At 39.8% G+C, this 18,764-nt stretch overlaps 1 protein-coding gene across 5 annotated transcripts in view; it reads left to right on the top strand.

Moving 5' to 3' along the window:
- Window positions 1–18,764, top strand: part of LOC126190053 (E3 ubiquitin-protein ligase Bre1) — a 262,588-nt gene that overhangs the window by 14,152 nt on the left and 229,672 nt on the right. For 3 of the 5 annotated variants that reach the window (XM_049930989.1, XM_049930991.1, XM_049930993.1), the window contains exons 2-4: window positions 3,569–3,749; window positions 3,959–4,145; window positions 14,569–14,790. In XM_049930989.1, the coding sequence (XP_049786946.1) occupies window positions 3,600–3,749; window positions 3,959–4,145; window positions 14,569–14,790 (559 nt within the window). In that variant the 5' untranslated portion in view covers window positions 3,569–3,599. The remainder of the gene's footprint in view (window positions 1–3,568; window positions 3,750–3,958; window positions 4,146–14,568; window positions 14,791–18,764) is intronic. The other 2 variants (XM_049930992.1, XM_049930990.1) reach the window with 2 other exon arrangements.

Consider the following 18,764-nt stretch of genomic DNA (forward strand, 5'->3'; position numbering starts at 1 on the left):
TGAATACAGGGTTATAAACACAAAATCAAATAGGGGTAATGCAGGTGTAGGTTTAATAATGAATAAAGAAATAGGAGTGCGGGTAAGCTACTACCAACAGCATAGTGACGCATTATTGTGACCAAGATAGACACGAAGCCCATGCCTACTACAGTAGTACAAGTTCATATGCCAACTAGCTCTGCAGATGATGAAGAAATTGACGAAATGTATGATGAGTTAAAAGAAATTATTCAGGTAGTGAAGGGAGACGAAAATTTAATAGTTATGGGTGACTGGAATTCGAGAGTAGGAAAAGGGAAAGAAGGACACATAGTGGGTGAATATGGATTGGGGGAGAGAAATGAAAGAGGAAGCCGTCTGTTAGAATTTTGCACAGAGCATAACTTAATCATAGCTAACACTTGGTTCAAGAATCATAAAAGAAGGTTGTATACATGGGAGAATCCTGGAGATACTAGAAGGTATCAGATAGATTGTATAATGGTAAGACAGAGATTTAGGAACCAGGTTTTAAATTGTAAGACATTTCCAGGGGCAGATGTGGACTCTGACCACAATTTATTGATTGTGAACTGCAGATTAAAGTAGAAGAAACTGCAAAAAGGTGGGAATTTAAGGAAATGGGACTTGGATAAACTGACTAAACCAGAGGTTGTACAGAGTTTCAGGGAGAGTGTAAGGGAACAGTTGACAGGAATGGGGAAAGAAATACAGTAGAAGAAGAATGGGTATCTGAGGGATGAAGTAGTGAAGGCAGCACAGGATCAAGTAGGTAAAAAGATGAGGGCTAGTAGAAATCCTTGGGTAACAGAAGAAATATTGAATTTAATTGATGAAAGGAGAAAATATAAAAATCCAGTAAACGAAGCAGGTAAAAGGGAATACAAACGTCTCAAAAATGAAATCGACAGGAAGTGCAAAATGGCTAAGTAGGGATGGCTAGAGGACAAATGTAAGGATGTAGAGGCTTATCTCACTAGGGGCAAGATAGATACTGCCTACAGGAAAATTAAAGAGACCTTTGGAGAAAAGAGCGCCAAAGCAGGAAGGTGGAAGGAGTTTACAGAGGGTTTATACAAGGGTGATGTACTTGAGGACAATATTATGGAAATGGAAGAGGATAAAGATGAAATGGGAGATATGATACTGCATGAAGAGTTTGACAGAGCACTGAAAGACCTGAGTCGAAACAAAGCCCCGGGAGTAGACAACATTCCATTGGAACTACTGACGGCCTTGGGAGAGCCAGTCCTGACAAAACTCTACCATCTGGTGAGCAAGATGTATGAGACAGGCAAAATACCCTCAGACTTCAAGAAGAATATAATAATTCCAATCCCAAAGAAAGCAGGTGTTGACAGATGTGAAAATAACCAAACTATCATTTTAATAAGTCACAGCTGCAAAATACTAACACGAATTCTGTACAGACGAATGGAAAAACTGGTAGAATCTGACCTCAGCGAAGATCAGTTTGGATTCCGCAGAAATGTTGGAACACGTGAGGCAATACTGACCCTACGACTTATCTTAGAAAATAGATTAAGGAAAGGCAAACCTACATTTCTAGCATTTGTGGACTTAGAAAAATCTTTTGACAATGTTGTCTGGAATACTCTCTTTCAAATTCTAAATGTGGCAGGGGTAAAATACAGGGAGTGAAAGGCTATTTACAATTTGTGCAGAAACCAGATGGCAGTTATAAGAGTCGAGGGGCATGAAAGGGAAGCAGCGGTTGGGAAGGGAGTGAGACAGGGTTGTAGCCTGTCCCCGATGTTATTCAATCTGTATATTGAGCAAGCAGTAAAGGAAACAAAAGAAAAATTCAGAGTAGGTATTAAAGTCCATGGAGAAGAAATAAAAACTTTGAGGTTTGCCGATGGCATTGTAATTCTGTCAGAGACAGCAAAGGACCTGGAAGAGCAGTTGAACGGAATGGACAGTGTCTTGAAAGGAGGATATAAGATGAACATCAACAAAAGCAAAACGAGGATAATGGAATGTAGTCGAATGAAGTCGGTTGATGCTGAGGGAATTAGATTAGGAAATGAGACACTTAAAGTAGTAAAGAAGTTTTGCTACTTGGGGAGCAAAATAACTGATGATGGTCGAAGTAGAGAGGATATAAAATGTAGACTGGCAATGGCAAGGAAAGCGTTTCTGAAGAAGAGAAATTTGTTAACATCGAGTATTGATTTAAGTGTCAGGAAGTCGTTTCTGAAAGTATTTGTATGGAGTGTAGCCATGTATGGAAGTGAAACATGGACGATAAATAGTTTGGACGAGAAGAGAATAGAAGCTTTTGAAATGTGGTGCTACAGAAGAATGCTAAACATTAGATGGGTAGATCACATAACTAATGAGGAGGTGTTGAATAGAATTTGGGGGGGGGGGGGGGGAAGAGGAGTTTATGGCACAACTTGACAAGAAGAAGGGACCGGTTGGTAGGACATGTTCTGAGGCATCAAGGGATCACCAATTTGGTATTGGAGGGCAGTGTGGAGGGTAAAAATCGTAGAGGGAGACCAAGAGATGAATGCACTAAGCAGATTCAGAAGGATGTAGGTTGCAGTAAGTACTGGGAGATGATGAAGCTTGCACAGGATAGAGTAGCATTGAGAGCTGCATCAAACCAGTCTCAGGACTGAAGACAACAACAACAACCTATGTCTGAGCCAATGTGATCATTACATTTCACATCCGCACAAAGTGCTACATCCAATTCTGAGAGCCATTGGTGTTATGATCATAGGATATACATAATTTTACATTTCTGAAAATTTAAAGCAAGATACCAGTGTTTGCACCACTCTGAAATATTATCATATTCTGACTGAATATTTGTGCAGATTTTCTCAGATAGTACTTCATTATGGATAACTGCGTCATCTCCGAAAAGTTTCGGGTTACTCTTAATATTGTCAACAATGTTATTAGTATACAACATGAACAGCAAGGATCCCAACACACTTCTCTGGAACACACCCAAAGTTGACGTTCCACAAAAGATAACTTGCTGTATCATCCCTACCAACAAATCCACAATCCAGTCACAAATTTCACTTGATACCTCGTATAATAGTACTTTTGATGATTAGCATAGGTAGGGTGTTGAGAAAAATGCGTTTTGTAAATCCAGACTTACTGCATCTACGTGGCTGCCTTGATCCAATGCCTTCAATATGTCGTGCGAGTTTTGCATGATTGATGTTTTGGAATCCATACTTTTTGACATGGTGGAGCTCGGAATAGGTTCAAAGATTGTACAAGAAATTGATGTAAAGGGTATTGGGTGGAAAATTTGTGGATTACTTCTACTACTCTTCTTGTAGACAGATGTGACCCATGCTTTTTTGTTTGAGGAATGTGCAGTTGATTATAGTTAAAAAAGAGACAAACTCAGCTGCAAATTTAGTGTAGAATCAGACTTGTGGGACACATGAGTAGTTTTTGTCTGTTTGTTGACTGTGATGGATTGATTTGGTTTTTCGGAATTGATATTGTTGCTACTATTAGCACTAGCATTGTTGATTTATGTTGGTAATATAACTTCTTTTCCCCTTAGATAGTGAAACTGTAGAAACAGCAGTTCCAAAATGTCGAAACGACCAGCAGAGGATGCTGGTACGAGCAACCAGCCACCAATAAAGAAAGTCCAGTTTGAACCAATTCGTATAGGACCAATATCAACTTTGGAAGAAATGGACATGAAAGTTCTCCAGTTCCAGAACAAGAAGCTAGCACAGGTAACTTGTTGGATGGTACCTTAGTATGAATGACATTTGTTAACTATTTTTCATATGTAAAACAGGTATTTATACATCAGTTTCAATTATGTGTAAATGACATACATATTAACTCTACATGACAAGCGTGCGTACATTCTCTCTGTCCCCCCCCCCCCCCCTCTTATAATATGAATATACTTACTTTCCTCTGCTCTACTGTTGTTCAGCGTCTGGAGCAGCGCCACCGCATAGAAGCTGAACTACGGCAAAGGATAGAACAACTTGAAAAAAGGCAAACTCAAGATGATGCTGTGCTTAATGTTGTGAATCGTTATTGGAACCAGCTTAATGAAGACATCCGTGTTCTGTTGCAGCGGTTTGATGCAGAAACGGCTGATGAATCAGAAAATCGGAGTATGTCTTTTTAAATATGTGTGTATATATATATATATATATGTATAAAATTGTAAAGGAATCTTGAGGATTACTATATATATTGAATGAGTGCATTGTATGCAATGGGATCCCAAAAATAAGTGGATTTGTAGAAAGTATTTACTTTATTGTTTTCCAAATGCAGCCTCAATCTTCTACATCTACATCTACATCTACATCTATACTCCGCAAGCCACCCAACGGTGTGTGGCGGAGGGCACTTTACGTGCCACTGTCATTACCTCCCTTTCCTGTTCCAGTCGCGTATGGTTCGCGGGAAGAACGACTGTCTGAAAGCCTCTGTGCGCGCTCTAATCTCTCTAATTTTACATTCGTGATCTCCTCGGGAGGTATAAGTAGGGGGAAGCAATATATTCGATACCTCATCCAGAAACGCACCCTCTCGAAACCTGGCGAGCAAGCTACACCGCGAAGCAGAGCGCCTCTCTTGCAGAGTCCGCCACTTGAGTTTGTTAAACATCTGCGTAACGCTATCACGGTTACCAAATAACCCTGTGACGAAACGCGCCGCTCTTCTTTGAATCTTCTCTATCTCCTCCGTCAACCCGATCTGGTACGGATCCCACACTGATGAGCAATACTCAAGTATAGGTCGAACGAGTGTTTTGTAAGCCACCTCCTTTGTTGATGGACTACATTTTCTAAGGACTCTCCCAATGAATCTCAACCTGGTACCCGCCTTACCAACAATTAATTTTATATGATCATTCCACTTCAAATCGTTCCGCACGCATACTCCCAGATATTTTACAGAAGTAACTGCTACCAGTGTTTGTTCCGCTATCATATAATCATACAATAAAGGATCCTTCTTTCTATGTATTCGCAATACATTACATTTGTCTATGTTAAGGGTCAGTTGCCACTCCCTGCACCAAGTGCCTATCCGCTGCAGATCTTCCTGCATTTCGCTACAATTTTCTAATGCTGCAACTTCTCTGTATACTACAGCATCATCCGCGAAAAGCCGCATGGAACTTCCGACACTATCTACTAGGTCATTTATATATATTGTGAAAAGCAATGGTCCCATAATACTCCCCTGTGGCACACCAGAGGTTACTTTAACGTCTGTAGACGTCTCTCCGTTGATAACAACATGCTGCGTTCTGTTTGCTAAAAACTCTTCAATCCAGCCACACAGCTGGTCTGATATTCCGTAGGCTCTTACTTTGTTTATCAGGCGACAGTGCGGAACTGTATCGAACGCCTTCCGGAAGTCAAGAAAAATAGCATCTACCTGGGAGCCTGTATCTAATATTTTCTGGGTCTCATGAACAAATAAAGCGAGTTGGGTCTCACACGATCGCTGTTTCCGGAATCCATGTTGATTCCTACATAGTAGATTCTGAGTTTCCAAAAACGACATGATATTCGAGCAAAAAACATGTTCTAAAATTCTACAACAGATCGACGTCAGAGATATAGGTCTATAGTTTTGCGCATCTGCTCGACGACCCTTCTTGAAGACTGGGACTACCTGTGCTCTTTTCCAATCATTTGGAACCTTCCGTTCCTCTAGAGACTTGCGGTACACGGCTGTTAGAAGGGGGGCAAGTTCTTTCGCGTACTCTGTGTAGAATCGAATTGGTATCCCGTCAGGTCCAGTGGACTTTCCTCTGTTGAGTGATTCCAGTTGCTTTTCTATTCCTTGGACATTTATTTCGATGTCAGCCATTTTTTCGTTTGTGCGAGGATTTAGAGAAGGAACTGCAGTGCGGTCTTCCTCTGTGAAACAGCTTTGGAAAAAGGTGTTTAGTATTTCAGCTTTACGCTTGTCATCCTCTGTTTCAATGCCATCATCATCCCGGAGTGTCTGGATATGCTGTTTCGAGCCACTTACTGATTTAACGTAAGACCAGAACTTCCTAGGATTTTCTGTCAAGTCGGTACATAGAATTTTACTTTCGAATTCACCGAACGCTTCACGCATAGCCCTCCTTACGCTAACTTTGACATCGTTTAGCTTCTGTTTGTCTGAGAGGTTTTGGCTGCGTTTAAACTTGCAGTGAAGCTCTCTTTGCTTTCGCAGTAGTTTCCTAACTTTGTTGTTGTACCACGGTGGGTTTTTCCCGTCCCTCACAGTTTTACTCGGCACGTACCTGTCTAAAACGCATTTTACGATTGCCTTGAACTTTTTCCATAAACACTCAACATTGTCAGTGTCGGAACAGAAATTTTCGTTTTGATCTGTTAGGTAGTCTGAAATCTGCCTTCTATTACTCTTGCTAAACAGATAAACCTTCCGCCCTTTTTTTATATTCCTATTAACTTCCAAATTCAGGGATGCTGCAACGGCCTTATGATCACTGATTCCCTGTTCTGCACTTACAGAGTCGAAAAGTTCGGGTCTGTTTGTTACCAGTAGGTCCAAGATGTTATCTCCACGAGTCGGTTCTCTGTTTAATTGCTCGAGGTAATTTTCGGATAGTGCACTCAGTATAATGTCACTCGATGCTCTGTCCCTACCACCCGTCCTAAACATCTGAGTGTCCCAGTCTATATCTGGTAAATTGAAATCTCCACCTAAGACTATAACATGCTGAGAAAATTTATGTGAAATGTATTCCAAATTTTCTCTCAGTTGTTCTGCCACTAATGCTGCTGAGTCGGGGGGTCGGTAAAAGGAGCCAATTATTAACCTAGCTCGGTTGTTGAGTGTAACCTCCACCCATAATAATTCACAGGAACTATCCACTTCTACTTCACTACAGGATAAACTACTACTAACAGCGACGAACACTCCACCACCGGTTGCATGCAATCTATCCTTTCTAAACACCGTCTGTGCCTTTGTAAAAATTTCGGCAGAATTTATCTCTGGCTTCAGCCAGCTTTCTGTACCTATAACGATTTCAGCTTCGGTGCTTTCTATCAGCGCTTGAAGTTCCGGTACTTTACCAACGCAGCTTCGACAGTTTACAACTACAATACCGATTGCTGCTTGGTCCCTGCATGTTCTGACTTTGCCCCGCACCCGTTGAGGCTGTTGCCCTTTCTGTACTTGCCCGAGGCCATCTAACCTAAAAAACCGCCCAGCCCACGCCACACAACCCCTGCTACCCGTGTAGCCGCTTGTTGCGTGTAGTGGACTCCTGACCTATCCAGCGGAACCCGAAACCCCACCACCCTATGGCGCAAGTCGAGGAATCTGCAGCCCACAAGGTCGCAGAACCGTCTCAGCCTCTGATTCAGACCCTCCACTCGGCTCTGTACCAAAGGTCCGCAGTCAGTCCTGTCGACGATGCTGCAGATGGTGAGCTCTGCTTTCATCCCGTTAGCGAGACTGGCAGTCTTCACCAAATCAGATAGCCGCCGGAAGCCAGAGAGGATTTCCTCCGATCCATAGCGACACACATCATTGGTGCCGACATGAGCGACCACCTGCAGATGGGTGCACCCTGTACCCTTCATGGCATCCGGAAGGACCCTTTCCACATCTGGAATGACTCCCCCCGGTATGCACACGGAGTGCACTTTGGTCTTCTTCCCCTCCCTTGCTGCCATATCCCTAAGAGGCCCCATTACGCGCCTGACGTTGGAGCTCCCAACTACCAGTAAGCCCACCCTCTGCGACCGCCCGGATCTTGCAGACTGAGGGGCAACCTCTGGAACAGGACAGGCAGCCATGTCAGGCCGAAGATCAGTATCAGCCTGAGTATCAGCCAGAGACAGAGCCAGAAACCGGTTCGTCAGACAAACTGGAGAGGCCTTCCGTTCAGCCCTCCGGAATGTCTTTCGCCCCCTGCCACACCTTGAGACGACCTCCCACTCTACCACAGGTGAGGGATCAGCCTCAATGCGGGCAGTATCCCGGGCAACCACAGTCGTAGCCCGATCGGGGGATGCGTGGGACGAGCTGGCCGTCCCCGACAAACTCCCATCCGGACCCCCACAGTGATGCCCATTGGCAACAGCCTCAAGCTGTGTGACCGAAGCCAACACTGCCTGAAGCTGGGAGCGAAGGGATGCCAACTCAGCCTGCATCCGAACACAGCAGTTGCAGTCCCTATCCATGCTAAAAACTTGTGCAAAGAACGTCTGAACTAATCTACACAGAGCGCAAACAAATCGACACAAAATTTAAACGGTTATTAAAATACGAGATTGCCTAGTAAATGCAGTAACTTGTGCACTGCTGACACACTGCTCGGCGGCGGAAGGAGACTACGCGAATTTACACTATTCAGGTACTAAAACGCGATGCTACAACTCTCAAATACTATAATACGCCCGAAATTTATGAATTTAACAATGCAAGTACCAAAAACACGCAAATAAATTAAGAATTAAACTATGTAACAAATGAGTGAGCTAGGAGTATACGAGTTGCTGCTGCAGCTGCTTATCCAACGGCGGCAGGGAGCACACTGACTGTGACCAACCGACACTGGCCGTTCAGTACTCTCCATTAGTGTTAATGCATTTGTCCAAATGTTGATTTCAGTGTTGGAAGCACCTATTAAATTCATCCTTTTTTATACCTGCTGGCAACCTTCATGACATTGCATTTTATGTCTTCAACATCGGCGAAATGCTTCCCTTTAAACTCTTTTGCACCCTCGAGAGCAGGAAGAAACCCAAGGGTGCTAAATCTGACAAATAGGGCGTGTGAATCAAGGTAATCATCTATGTCGAGACCAAAAACTGACTCACGCAGAGAGCTGTGTGCACATGAGTGTTGTATGTGGGAACTACTCGCCAGAATTCCACAAAGCCACATATTTTTGTGCCAAACTCCGTTGTAGCCTTTTCACAACCTCCAAATAGAATTGTTGGTCTACTGATCGGTTTTGAGGAACAAATTCTGAGCGTACAATCCGTTAGATATAAAAAAAAAACCAAAAAAACGGATCATAATTATCTTCACATTCGATTTCATGTGCCAAGTTTTATTTGTATGAAGTGAACCAGTTGATTTTTGTTTACTTTCTGGATCCTACCCATAGCACCATGATTTGTAATCTGTGGTTTTGTTGAAAAAATTTGGATTGTCTTTGAATGTGTCCTACATTTCATGACATGCTTGAATGTGATGGTCCCTTTGATTCCTGCTGAGAAGTCTTGGTAAGAACTTTGATGCCACTCTTCACATCCCCAAATCAATTAATTGAGCTCCAGGACAACCTGGATAAGTCCTGGTGTTGGTTGATTGTCCTGCCTTGATCATGTCATGGATTTTGCCCATGTTGCATTTGCTTTGAGCAGTTGTAGGGCGACTGGAATGGGGCTGATCTTCAATGGCCATTTCTCCCTTTTTAAACTGAAAAATCTATTCATACACTTGAATTTTACTAAAAGCATGCTCTTTGTTAGCTGTTTGTATCACAACAGCAGTGTATGCTGCATTCTTGGAAGTAAAAACAAAATTTTGCAGCCACACATTGTTCATAAGAAAGAGATATTTTCTTGTGCCATATCTGCACTGTATGCACACTTGTAGAACTGCTGGAGAAACCACATTAGTCACTGTTGGCTGACACCGCATAGCAGAGTGACTCAGGAGGGGTCCTACAACAGCCTTCCGGCGGCGCAAACTTGTATTACAAGTACATGATGTGCAGCTTTAAGATTCCAGTTATTTTTGTGTCCTCCTCATAGATAAGGTAACATGTTACTTTCCATTGAAAGAATTAACATAACAACAATTGACTGCGGTCGCATGATTACTTTCTTTGAATGCTAGTGTTTTTTTGATTCTGAGCATCAAGTTATCCTCTCAATGCTACTGTAATTTGACTTTCTGTTTTTGTATAATGACTAAACTTTTTTATACCTCATTGTGTCAAAAACATCAAGTACTGGAATAAAAGTTACAAAAAGTTCTGAAACAGAATTCTGAGGTAATGAAATAGATAATAACTGTGTAGTGTTGGTATCCTGCACCTTCCCCATGGGGTGGGAGGAGGGGTACCCTTGCCCCTTCTCCACAGGAAACTGAGAAGTGGACCAAAATTATGAAAATGGTGTCACACTGAATCTGAAGTTCCCACAGTCAAAAGTGTCGCACTCCATAGTATTGTTCTATTGCTGCATGGATTACATATGTTTCCTCTGAGGCAGTTCCCCAAATGAAAATGAACTCTGTGAGATAAGCATTGAGCTCATCTACATCTTTACTATTTGCTCATCCATATCAGCAACATTTCTGGTTTTGCCTCGGTTTTTCCCACTTCAACACTGGAGGCTGTTGTAACCACTGAACAGTTGTGAATATTACTAATAATGCTTACAAAAAGTTGATGTTATGAGTCAGGATTTTTCTGCTTTTTATTTTACATGACATTGGTTTTTTACAGCTGTGTTAATCACTTATATTTCTTTTTCAGACCATCACAATTCCTTGAAGGATTACAAACCTGACAAGTAGTCATGTTATTTTATGCAAAGCTGCTAGGAAATACATGTATGCCTTACAGTGTGTTAATTAGATGTATGCTTTGTATTATTAGTACATAAACATAATTTTTCGTATACCTATATCTATAGTACTTTAATAAACCAAAAACATGTATAGATAATGTTTTATGTGTAACATTAGCAGTTTTTAATGTGAGAGACTGTTGCGATATTTTATCCTCCAGTCTCTTATTTTCCACTAACAGTACAGTCAGAATGTAGCTCACTATTTGTTCTGACAAAAATATCTCTGTCAACAATTTTGAGCAATTGACACCCACTGTCCTCAGTAAGTGCTGTTTGGGACATATCACCTCACAAGTCATCTCTTATAAGTTGTAAATATTGTATGACTTGTGCTGGATTCAGTATGTGTAGTTCCACTATTTCTTTCTGTATGTTTTCTAGTGAAGAGATTACTAGATTGAGTTTCCGTTCTAGTGTGATGATTAATTATGTTAACTGGATCAGATTTTCATGTACTGTAATCTGTACAGCCAATTGTTGTGTCCTTCAGTCTGTGCTGTTGGTGTAGCCCCTAACATGTATAGCTTTTCCATCTCCTAAGATTATTCCTTTATTGGATGTTAGAGTAAGTACTGTTTACTTGAAACAGTTTAATGTCACTTTCATAGTTACTGTGGCCCTATTGACTTGAGCAATTCTCTCTGCTCTCCTTCTATATCTACAGGGTGTCCCACACAAAACTGGTACGCCTCACATCAGAGATTCAAGTAACAAAGAACTGACTAAAATGGATAGATAACAGTAAAGTTTAAAAAAAAAATCTAGTTACTTGAGTTTGAGTACTTTCTTCCATTTGTAGCTGTTCACACACTGATAAATTATTCTATCACTCTTTATAGAACTAGGTAATAATTCAAATATTTAACAAGAAAACAAAAACCGTTTGACAATATTGCAAAAATACTTTGCATTTCTGTAGTGAAGTACAACAAATAACTTTGATATTTCAGCAAACTGGATAGTAGATATGAAACTTCCAGGCAGAGTAAATCTGTGTGCCAGACAGAGACTCTAACTCGAGACCTTTGCCTTTCACGGGCAAGTGCTCTAGAGCACTTGCCCGCGAAAGTCAAAGGTCCCGAGTCTTGGTCCGGCACACAGTTTTAATCTGCAGGAAGTTTCATATCGGCGCACACTCTGCTGCAGAGTGAAAATCTCGATCTGGGGCCTCTATTTCACATTTGCACAGCACGGCCTTCACCACTACACTGTGAACAGATACAGCACCAGAATAACTTAAGCGTAAGACAACACTTCTTCCTGGTGCTTCATCTTGTGGCGTTGTGAGTTCGTGCAGATAATGAGACTTGGTCTCTGTAGTGACCGGTTTTATGTCAGATGTGTGTACTAAGAAATATTCTCCAAATTAACTGTTAAAGCTTTATCAGTTATGTAATATAACCGTTCCTCATTTTTACCATGAAAATACGGTAATTCAAAATATGAAGAGTGCTATAAATACAAGGTGTGTCTGAAAAGTTTGATGATTGGTCCCAGAAAATAAATGAAACAAGAATTACAAGCAAAATAACTTTATTGGCCTTCAAAGTAATCACTATTAGCTACAAAGCACCTTTGATATTGGTTGTGAAGCTGTTGGAAACTGACAGGAAATGCTTCTTGTGGAATCGCTTGCAGGGCCTTGGTCATGTGTTGTTGGATAGCTGGTATGTCTATGAATTTTTGTGAACAACAGTGTTTACACTGTCTGCTTATCTTCAACCCTTCTGCTCTCATTCTCAAAGACATTTGACAGTCATCTACAAGCATCTATCACACTCGTGTCGTTGCAGAACTGGAGCAGTGTGTTAACATGAAGTTTTGCTTCAATATGGAACAGTGTTGAAGTTGTGTGTGTGTGTGTGTGTGTGTGTGTGTGTGTGTGTGTGTGTGTGTGTGTGTGTGTTTGGGGGGGGGGGCCTTAACCACTGTATAATAAATGCAGGTGCAAAAGAGAATAGGGTCTCATGAATTCTTCCATTTCAGTCTGCTAACAGCGATGAGCTTGCATTCTTGATCTAGACATTGTCACCTCAAAATACACAATGTATACAGAGTGAGAATCGGAAATAGCATTAAAAAGAAGTAACACTGTCCTCCTGATCTTGCAGTACTTTAAATTAAACTATTTGTCATAACCCAATTATCATCTGTGATTAAAAAACATGTTTTAAGTAATTTTCCACAAGATCTCATGGATTACCCTTGCTGTTTGCCTAATGTTACTGCACTTTTAACTAAACTACTTACCCACAGTAGTTTAATGTGGTCTATTTTGTTCCAACATAATCTCAGAAACCCTTAGAAAAGTGGAACTCTTGTCTCGCAGACCACAATTGTTTTTCCGTTGCTTCTGGTAATGTAATCTATCATGATTCAGCCCAAGCATTCCTTCAGAAAATTCTGTTTAGAACAAATGCAGTGAACAAGTGTTGTATTAACTCTGCAGGTAACAACTATCTGTGCTTAGCCAGCTAAATTTGAATGAGAACATATGAGAGTATGGATAAGAGTTCTGTAAGTTCACAGTCAGCCAACTAAATGTGTGTGCTGCAAATTGATTCTCTCATCAGTTCCTATTGTTGCTGCTAAAGGAGCTTTGGCAGCTGATGTAATCGTCATTGGCTACACAAAATGAATGAAACATGTCATCTTGAATTAAGAGAATGCTGTGACAGCATACCAACATTTACCATCTGTTAGAGGAGAAATGTAAGACTTCATTTTTAATTCCAAAAGTGTGAACTCACTGAAGCTTGTTGTCCAGCGCATGTAACAGCAAATTTATGATTGATCCCAAGGATAAGGGAATTTAGGACTCTTTTTAACTCTTGTACCAGATACTTTTTGTTCCTTCACTGTTATAATAATGTGATGTATAGGCATACTGATAGTCTTTTTCTTACTGAATATTGGAGATGAAATATCCCGGATGTCTTCTAATTTGGATTATGGCAAGCAACTGATATAATTCAAATTAATGACTAGGTTAAATGGTTAGGGCTTGATCTTTGCAACACATTGCACACACGTCAGGTGCCACAGACCTGTGGTTCCTATTACTGTGATTTCTTAGCATAGCCTAATGTGTTCAGTGCATTTAAGTGTAACAGCAAATCTAATGCAGCATTCATAATACGTTCCTTTCAACTTATTAACTGCTGACACAAAAGTCTCATAAATTGTTGTGTGTGATAGCTTTCATCATTTTTGATTAGCATAACTTCAAGTGTTGCATTATTCTGTAATACTTTTAGTATGTAACGTAAAATACCGAAAAAGTAAGACATGTGGTGTAATATACTACTCATAGATATACTGTTTATGTCCATACAGTGCATGTTTGTAGGTGTAATCCACCCATAGAGCTGTTCAACACATTAACTGTAGTGAGAAGAAGAGGGAGAAGAAAAGTTTCACAAACTAAATTGAATAATGTTGAACTAAAAGAGTGAGAGAGGAGTTGTTTGCACCTGTACCAACCACCCACTGTGTTACTCCTGTTACTAATTATTTATGAGATATTGCTGAGTGTGATCTTTATCTTCAGCTGTTATATAGTAGGTGCTTCATTTCCATCACGGTCTGCCATGCCTGCTAGAAATAAAGTATGAAGAAATGCATTTAGGTGCATACTTTGGCACAGCAAGTAGTTTTCATCAGCTGTGGGAGAAAAATAGCTTTCTCAAGTAATTATTAGCTCTTTTAACGTTTCCTCTTATAGTGTCTGGGAAAACACATGTGAAACTTAGAAGAGTAAAATCATGTATGGTGAGTCCCCATCTGCTATAAGAATAATCTGAAATAAAGGACCAGTGTTTATAAAACACTTTTTTCACCAATTAGTTGTGGTAACCACATCATGTGCCGTCTTGTAGTTTCTTAACTTATATGTCTATGGTGACACACTGAACTGTTTACAATGGAGTATACTTATGACAACTGTTACTTACAGATGAGAATGAGGCCACAACTTCCTTCTTGATGCAGTTATCGACATGGGACAAAGAAGAATTGGATGAGAAGCTAGCAAATCGTGTTCAAGTTTCTAAGAGGGCAGTTGCGAAAGTGATCCAGGCCTTTGATCGACTCATGCAACGCAATGAAAAAATCACATTGGCTCTTAAAGGCGAACTTGATGGAGGTTATTGGAATCTTCTCCCATCTTGTGATCAGTGTATGCTTGCTTTTTTTCATTTTTAGTTTCTATACTTTAAATGCTTTATTTTTGATCACTGTTAATATTATTTACTGCACATAACAGTAGTAAAATTATGTAATAGCTTATGAGTTTGTAAAACATGTGCACAACTTTGTAGTTTGACAAGGAAGTAGTACTGGATAAATTAAGTTGGAGTCAGTAATATGTCACTTGGTGCACATAACAATTTTGATTGTAACAAATGGAATAGATAAATAGGTGCAAAAACATCTTACTTTAAGTGCTTCAATATTAAATACAGAGCAAGAAGCGGGAGACAAGTGTGTGTTTTGGACTCGAGGTAGTCAAAGTTTTAGATGTATAAATTTCATTATATTTATCAGCAGCAGAAGATGCTTTCTTAGCAGTTACGATAATCTGTGTATATTAGTACTTTCAATTGATTTGCTTTCCCTTTTAAAAACTACAATTTATCTCGTAGCTTCTGGGTATCAGGGTATGAAGATTTACATTGGGCCATAGAGATTGAAATTAAAATGTCCAAATAGTTCTTCAGAGCTAAAATAATCATGAGCCAGTAATGCTTTGGATGACGTCGCCAAGATAACACTAATATTAACGACACATTGGGTCAATCCAAAACACAAAACACAAAAAACCTTGTTGCCTGTGCTGTATTTTATCCTCTGTTCATTATATATTATGTACTTATTTTATCCTGTTGCTTACAGCGATCATTTGCAGTGTCACTGAATATAGATTAAGAAATAGTGCACCAAAGACTTAGAACTGAAAATGGAAATTGATGATTAAATGTGTGTTATCAATTTGAGCCTGACCCTTGTGCCTCTGTACTGAAATTTTCAGCTTTGCCAATGTTGTCTCACCTTCTTAGCCTTAATCAATGCCATTAAGTCTGAGTGAAAGTATTAATGATCACTTACTATTCAATCCACCCTCTTTCACTTGATCGGTAATAAAATTTTTGCAAAATATAAATTGATAAAAAATTTTGTTTTTATTTTTAGTTTAGTTTATTTGTTGTACTGACTTTGACTAAATGAACGAAACTATTTGACTTATGTGACAAGTGCTCCATGCAGAGTTAAAATATTATATCAGCAGAAATTTTTTTGATGGCGGCTGTGGTCGTCTAGCAGGTAGAGCACTAGACAATGGCCATGGGGCCTCCAGGATGACCCCAGGACCACTCAGGCTGCTATTACATTGAGTGTTGGTGAGCTTTCCCAGTGGCGAAAGATGGCCAGGCTTACCACCCTCCCTCTCCTAGTACCATGGCAGTTGAAATGGTGTTCTCTACATGCTGGAAAAATTTTGTTAGTTTAACTCTGGCAAGAAAAGCTGAGATGATGGACTTTGTTTCTATCAAAATTAGAGTCACCTTGTAACTGCAATTTAACCTCATTAAATTCAGTGGATCATTAAATTCAGTGAACAAATCTGTTAGATAAGCTGTGTGTGTTTTTCCCTTGATAAAATTTTCTTTCCAACTTGTATTTTTAGGATCCAGAGACTTAAAAACAGTCTCAAAAAGTGAGATAAATCTTGTGAAGCATAGCCTTTTGACAGCCGTACTTCAGTATGAAGGACTAACCAATCAAAGTTATTGTCTTTTTCTTCGCATAACTATGTGAATAAACTAGAATTCAATGCATTGCTTAGAAATTTGTGTACATGAAAACTTGAAAAGGTTGCTGCACTCAACCATTTGGTTTAGCAACTAAATGTTGTTGATGAATGACGCTGTGTCTTATAAACACCCCAGGTACATTTTGTTTTAAATGGCTCGTAAATCTATGATAGCTCCCAAACATGACAGGTGCTCCATCTGCTGCCACTGATTATATATTTGATAAAGGCATCACATTTCCTATTCAATGATTTTCCAAAATTTTAATTATTGAATCACCTTTAGTGTTGTTGTCGCACCTCTCATGCATTGCAGTTCTTCATGGATTTCTGGGTCCATAACAAAATGTACATATGCCAATAATAATGCTTTATTACCAGGTAAAGTTTTCATGTCCAGTTACATGGAGAACTAAATTACTTGCAAGGAACTACACAAGATGCTTTCAATATCATAACTCAATAGCATAACTTCTGTATCACAATTCATATCAATACATGGTGTATTAGTCATTCCTTTTCCTGTTCCACTCGCAAATAGAGCAAGGGAAAAAGACTGTCTGTATGCCTCTGTATGAGCCCTAATTTCTCATATCTTACATCCATGGTCCTTATGCGAAATGTTTGTTCGCATCAGTAGGATCATTTGGCGGTCACTATCAAGTGCCTGTTCTCATAATTTTGTCAGCAGTGTTCCTCAAAAAGAATGTTGCCTTCCCATTTGAGTTCCCAAATCACCTCTGTAACACTTGCGTGTTATTCAAACCTACAAGCAACAAATCTTGCTGCCCCTTTCCAAATTGCTTTGATAAGTGCTCCTTTAATCCGTCCTGGTGCGGATCCCAAACATTTGATCAGTACTCAAGAATAGGTTGCACTAGCATTTGATAGTAGTCTCCTTCACAGATAAACCACACTTTCCTAAAATTTTCCCAAGAAACCAAAGTAGACCATTTGCCTTCCCTATCACAATCTTCACATGCTTGTTCCATTTCATATCGTTTTGCGGTGCTACACCTAGGTATTTAAATGATATGACTGTGTTAAGCAGGACAATACTAATGCTGTATCTGAACATTATGGGCTTGATTTTCATACTTATCCACATAAACTTGCATTTTCCTAAATTTGAAGCTAACTGCCATTGATCGCACCAACTAGGAATTTTGTCCAAGTCATCTTGTATCATCCTACAGTCACTCATCATCCCAATCTTCCTGTACGCAAAAGCATCATTAGCTAACAGTTGTAGATAGCTGCCCAACCTGTCTGCCAGATCATTTATGTACTTAGCAAATAGTAGAGTCACTGTGATGATACCCTATACCCTTGTCCATGACGAACACTCAACACCAAGGACAAGATATTGGGTCTTCGACTATTCGCATATCTGGGAACCTATTCTGTATGCTTGTACCTTCATTAAAAGTCTGCAGTGGTGTACTGTGCCAAATGATTTTCTGAAATCTAGAAGTGTGGGCTCTGCCTGTTGTCTTTAATCCATAGTTCGCATTATATCATGTGAGAAAAGAGCAAGCTTAGTTTCATGTGAATGGTGTTTTCTAAAACCGTGCTGATTCACGGACATAAATTTGTGTGTCTGTTCTTTTACCCTGCGTACATCCAAGAGTCACCTGAATTTTTTTCCAGTTCCTTGGGACTTTGCACTGGGCGAGAGATTCACGATAAATGCAAGCTAAGTAAGGGATCAGTGTTGTAGAGTACTCCTTGTAAAACAGTTGGGATTTCACTTATCTTTTTTTTTTTCTCTAGGCCAGAGATGCTTCTTATTACCACATAGTCAAAAGCATAGTGCTCACAATACTAATTGAAATATCTATTCTTCATACTTTTCTAAAATACTGATCTCTGTTGACACTCACATGCCGACTTTGAATGTATCTGATCCACACAGCATTGTTTCTATCTTACTGCTCTCTTTTGATAATTAGCATCTTAAATTTTCTGTGTTGTGATTGGAGCCCTGCTTTTGTGCTTGTTTCTTTGCTACAAACAAGCAACATTGTAATATCATCTGTTGTGTGTGCAAAAGAAAGGTAGGTCTACTGTTGACATGTCATTAGTATTATTTGTTACCTCTCTGAAATTCATCTGACATTAAATACTGTGCTTGGTCTTACAAATGGTTATTTTTATAGAGAATGCAAATAACAATTTAATGATTTTGTAGCAAGCTGGATAAGACCTCTCGCAAATAAATCTCATTTCACAATATTGAAGATGTTTTGTATTATCTAAAAAGCACATGTAGAGAGGTACAATGTATTCTCAAAACTTTATTGGCAATACCTATTCTCTGTTATCTCAACCAGGTGTAA

Source organism: Schistocerca cancellata, chromosome 1, assembly GCF_023864275.1.
Source record: "Schistocerca cancellata isolate TAMUIC-IGC-003103 chromosome 1, iqSchCanc2.1, whole genome shotgun sequence".
NCBI lineage: Eukaryota > Metazoa > Arthropoda > Insecta > Orthoptera > Acrididae > Schistocerca > Schistocerca cancellata.